The following is a 5,364-nucleotide window of genomic DNA, read 5'->3' on the forward strand; positions in this document are numbered from 1 at the left end:
ACTACTATCGCCGCCAGTTCTGCCTTGATCTCCTCTAGGTAGATAGTTGGCCTAGTTGTTTGAGAACAAGTCCTCTCCCTTCAGAGATATTTTCATCGTTTCACAGATACTCCTATGTAAGTATTCTCCTTCTCCATATATTTCTTTATTTGTTTGTTCGCTAATGATTTATGTATATACATGTGTATTGTGAAACTGAATTTGGTTTGATATAAACAATATCTCGATACTAATATAGATCAATAAGATTAAAAAAACCTTATTGCAAGAACTATCACCCCTCCTTCCTCGCGATATTTTCAAATAAATTTGAAGAGAATGTAGCGGGTTTCTTAGTCCATTTCAATTTCTTTTCTTTTTCTACTCACTTTAATGAATGCTCTAACTTTTCCGTCAAATTTGTTGCAAAATATTATGAGAAAGGAGTGGCGATGATCCTTGCAGTAAGTTTTTACTATATTGATTTATCGTATTATCATTGAGATACTATTTTCTGTCAGACCCAATTCATTTCCAAAGTACACATAAATATACATATATGATTAGTTGAAAAATTAATAAACAAATACATAGAAATGAGGAAGAATGGAATAACATACAAACATTTGTGAAGCGGTAACAATATCTCCTGCCCTCTATCCTTTAGTAAAGGAGAGGACTAGTCCTTAGACAGCTAGGTCATTTATCTATCGTTTGAAGATCAGGCCAAGCCTTGCAGTGACAGTGGTGTCGCCGGTGATGACAAAGATGGGGACAAGCAAAGAAGGTAGTGGGGATAGTGTTGTTTCTGGTACATCTTTAATATATTCTTTAGTTACTCAAAAAGATTACGTGCGACAGAAGAGAGAAATTAGAGACAGGAATAAAGACACCAGAAAAAAGAGTACAAAGAAAAATAGGGGAGTAAAATGGTACTAAAAAATATAAGATTTAGATCTAATGGGTTTAAGAGGGTATAGGGTTTTTCACATTTGACTAATCAAGTTGGAGGGCAACACCTAGATGAAAACACTTTAGGGGTGAAAGCATTTTTCCCTTTTGTACTAATATCTAATTAAGACATGTTTTTTCATAATACATATTTCTTCTACTTTTCTAGAAAATTACTTATGTCTATGTGTCTCGTATGGTAATAACATTTTCCTAACGAGAGAAGAGGTCAAAACTTTGCCGAGTAAGCTTCATGTTCTCTCTTTTAGTAAGAGGCAAACATGTTTTGGGTCATGCAGGGAATGGTAAAAAAAAAGCATGGGGTGTTGAGCTACTTCCAATTGTCATTTTCATTATGTAGGATGTTAGTTGGTGTTATTCAATGTTTATTAAATTATTCTATTTTGAAAGACATGTGAATTAATATTATGAACTACTCATTTGATTAAAAAAGTATGATTTATGCAGTGTTGAAAAACCCCGTTTAACCCATTTTATAACCTAATGGTGTCCTCTTGTTATGTAAGATGCACATTCAACCCTGAAACTGTTTAACCCAGAAAAAAACACATTATATTGCATTAAATGTACATTAAGATATATAATCAATTAACATGAGTTTTTTAGATTAAAGTGGATCTCTGATTAATGATTAGGACTAGATTAAAGTGGATCTCTGATTAATGATTAGGACACGAGGATGCATCTCCATCGTCCAAATTATTTAAACTCTACCCCTTTTAGTCCCCGATCATCATATTCTCTTCCTACGAATATGCAATCTCTTCGTCTCCTCCAACCCAAACCCTAACTCCTTGCCTCCTCTAAACCTCGTCCGGCTATCAGCAACTTCTGCAACTCCAATAAGGTAAACTTTTACTTTTCAGTAGTATATTAAGCATCTCAGTTTATATCTTTTAAATAAATAGTGATTCCGAAATTATCTTCCAAATTTTAATCTTTTATATTACCAATTTACCCTAAATCATATCAAACTTGTTGCACCATTACTTTACCCTTCAACATTTTAAGATTTGTCATAGAATTAGATTATAGAGATTAATTAGTGGGTTAATTGTGTTGGTGAAATAATTACGTTCAGTTATTACTTGATCTTTATTGGGTTTTAGTTTTTAGTTTTCAGCTAGTACTAGATTTTGTGAAATTAGGTTTGAACACACAATCTTTGTATATGCAAAATTTCTTACTGTTGTTACATAATCATATTTAGTTTGATTGATGTAGTGAACTTGATTAGGAATTTGAATATTCTTGTGAAGTTAAGAACTCGAGAATTAGAAGTATTTGGTTTACTTTAGACTAATTTTTATTGCCTTAAACTTGACGACGTTAATGTATTTGATCATTTGATGATGCTTTTTGAAATGATTGTTAGTCATATATGACTAACATTTGTTAAGAAATTGTGACATTATATTTTTATATTTGATAATTATGTTATGCTTGAAAAGTTTGATGATTCTAAGTATTAAAGTTATTATGAATTCTTAGTATTTATAAAATATCTAAATAATTAATAAACAATATAACCTACGTTATGCGTTACGTTTTTCTACATTTTTTCTTTAACCCTTAACAATAGGTCAGGGCATTACATAACCCATTTTTGTTCTTTTTAACATTGGATTTATGTTAATCCCTTCAGGTACTTTTAACATAAAACATTTATTTGTGAAAAGAACTGACTTTCATTTAATTTGTATGATTCATTTATGCAGCATATACTACTTTCATATGTTACATACTACCTGAGAACACAAAACATATGTCTTTTGCAACATTGGTTGGATCAATTATTAATGGATTCTTTTGAAATTATTACAATTTAACACCCGCTACAATATTATCAAGTGATAGTCTGGTAATACATGAAGTTGAAAGTTAATGGTGAGAAGTTGTATCTAAAGAAGTGTATGGGTTTACGCCTAAATGGACTCCTAGCGTGACTTCTTTTATCCTTGAGAATCCATGAAAATTAAGGCTACATGGAATATCTCAATATGTTGGATCTTTAGGCAAGTTAAACCTCATTTTCCATTTTCTTTAGTTGTGGAAGATCTAGCTCTGAGTGTATAATAGTATTATAAAAGATACAGTTAGTGTAAAACCATCATATAAATGTGAAGGTCATTTCTATGTAATTTGTTGGGGCCTCCGTGAGGTGCAAAACTCAGCCTAGTGGAACGATCACTAGAAGGTCATAGTGTCCAAGAACAGCCAAGGTGAAATTATTAAGTTTCCCTTTAATTTTAAATTATCTTCATTTTATAGAACTTTGTTCACAGTTTAAAGTTTAGTATATTTTTTAAAACATGCCAATTTACGTGAAGTTCCAATGATATTGTAATTGGAATTTAGAAGTTTAATGCATTTTTTATGCGCAGCAGTTATTGATAGTTTAATTCAAGTAAACAATGAATGGCATGATCCTTGTAATCACTCTCGTTAAAAACTTTTGTCGATGACTAATTTCACACACATCTTTATCAGTTTTCATTGAATCATTTTGCATGTGCAAGTCACATACAAAAACAATATTCAGCATGCATCTTCTCCCATTTATATAGTACATACATATATAGTATAGATACATATGTGAATAGAAATGCCTTAATATTATGAAGTTATACTCTTTCATGATTGCATTAAGAAAGCTCATTTCACAAGTATGATGTCCTTAATTCACAGATTTCATAAATTCTGCAGGGCAAGAGCAAATACTCTCCATATAGAAATAATAACATAGAACAACTTTGTATCTTGTTACAGTTTCAAGTTTGTCCTGCACAAAGAACACCAGCAAACACCCAAGCATTTGGCTTAACATTCTCCAAAAAGTAATACAGCCATTCTATCCCACCAAAAACCATTACTCCACTTGACAAATTCAAGTAAGTTTTTTGCTTCTACCTAAATGGGTAAATAAAAACCAAGTTAATTAGCACTGTTAGAAAAAGTACTCGCTTTCATTTTCACACCTAATTATCAAAAGAGACTTCCCATATACAAAATACACCCAACTCAGGAACAACAACAAACTTATAAGTAGAAAATAAAACTTATCTAACAGAGCACACAAAATTACAGTATCACGTTAGCAACTCATTATCTCTAACGCCCAAGAACTAAACCTCAAGCCCTAACGAAAACAAAACACAACCCAGATACTAAAATCCGATGAGAAACAAAACCCAGTTGCCAAAATCAATCAAAAGGGCCAAAGAACCAAACTTTGAGAAGAAGAGAGAGAAACAGAGAACTTACAGCGGGAAAGCGAGTGTCAAGCTTCTTTCTCATAGCTGGAAGCAGTCTAGAGAGAAAGAGATGAACTTGAGAAAGACAAAGATAAAGAAATTCTTTTTAAACCATGGAAAGCAAAAGGGAGAGTATGGATTTGGATTATTTTCTTCTTTTTAAATACAAAGAAAAAGAAGGGATCTTTCATTTATGGTATATCTCGTCACCCGATAGCCTCTCAACGAACCGCTTGACTCTGGCATCGGCCTCGACTTTGCTGTATATTTCTAAACAGCAAACAGGTTCAAACCGTTGATTAGTTTGCTTGTTTCGAGATGAACGGTGGGGATGGGTTTAATAAGATGTTTGCTGTTTAAGAACAAGCAGTGAAATTTCTGCTGACCCGGGCGTTTCTTATTCCCACGGAGTACCCGTGGATTTTATGACAAATTTCCAAAAGAGACCTCTTTGAACTTTTATTTGCAAAAAAAGATCTATTTTGAAGTTAATTTTAAAAACCGACCTGGTTTCAGCGCTGTTGCTGAAACCAGGTCGGTTTTTGAAAATATTTTTTCGAAACTTCACGGGAGTTCAACTCCCGTGAAGTTTAGAAGATTTTTAACAAACTGCTAAAACTTCACGGGAGTTCAACTCCCGTTAAGCTATTTTGGTTGAACAAACTTTACAGGAGTTCAACTCCCGTGAAGTTTGTTACAGGCAAACATAGTACCGACATCTCCATTGATTCCACATTTTGAACTCTAGAAGCACACTTCCTCTTGGAACTCATTTTGATCGAAATCTCAATGACCCAGAAAGAAATAAGCCTACAATTCTTCACTGAATACACAAAAAAGTACAAGAATTATTGCCAGAACAAGATTGAGAGTAATCTAACCTCACTTGCCCATAAAAGGAGAGGCTTCAAAGGGAGAGACTTGCAGATTAGAAGGAACAAAGGGATGGTGGTTGTAAGGAAGAAAAGCATCAGATAAGAGAAAACAAAGGAGGAATTATTGTTTAGAGGGGCCAATTGAAGCTCCGGGAAGAAAAGCATCAGATAAGAGAAAACAAAGGAGGAATTATTGTTTAGAGGGGCCAATTGAAGCTCCGCATAAATCATACTCCCTTTAAAAGCACGAGTTCAGAAAATCTTTTTTAGACAAATATACCCCT

The 5,364-nt window shown here is 33.1% G+C and overlaps 1 protein-coding gene across 2 annotated transcripts in view; it reads right to left on the minus strand.

Moving 5' to 3' along the window:
• Positions 1 to 4,350, minus strand: part of LOC109822522 (dr1-associated corepressor-like) — a 12,443-nt gene extending 8,093 nt beyond the window's left edge. For both annotated transcript variants that reach the window (XM_020388741.1, XM_020388739.1), the window contains exon 1: positions 4,216 to 4,350. In XM_020388741.1, the coding sequence (XP_020244330.1) occupies positions 4,216 to 4,248 (33 nt within the window). In that variant the 5' untranslated portion in view covers positions 4,249 to 4,350. The remainder of the gene's footprint in view (positions 1 to 4,215) is intronic.

This window comes from Asparagus officinalis, chromosome 8 (assembly GCF_001876935.1).
Source record: "Asparagus officinalis chromosome 8, Aspof.V1, whole genome shotgun sequence".
Taxonomy (NCBI): domain Eukaryota; kingdom Viridiplantae; phylum Streptophyta; class Magnoliopsida; order Asparagales; family Asparagaceae; genus Asparagus; species Asparagus officinalis.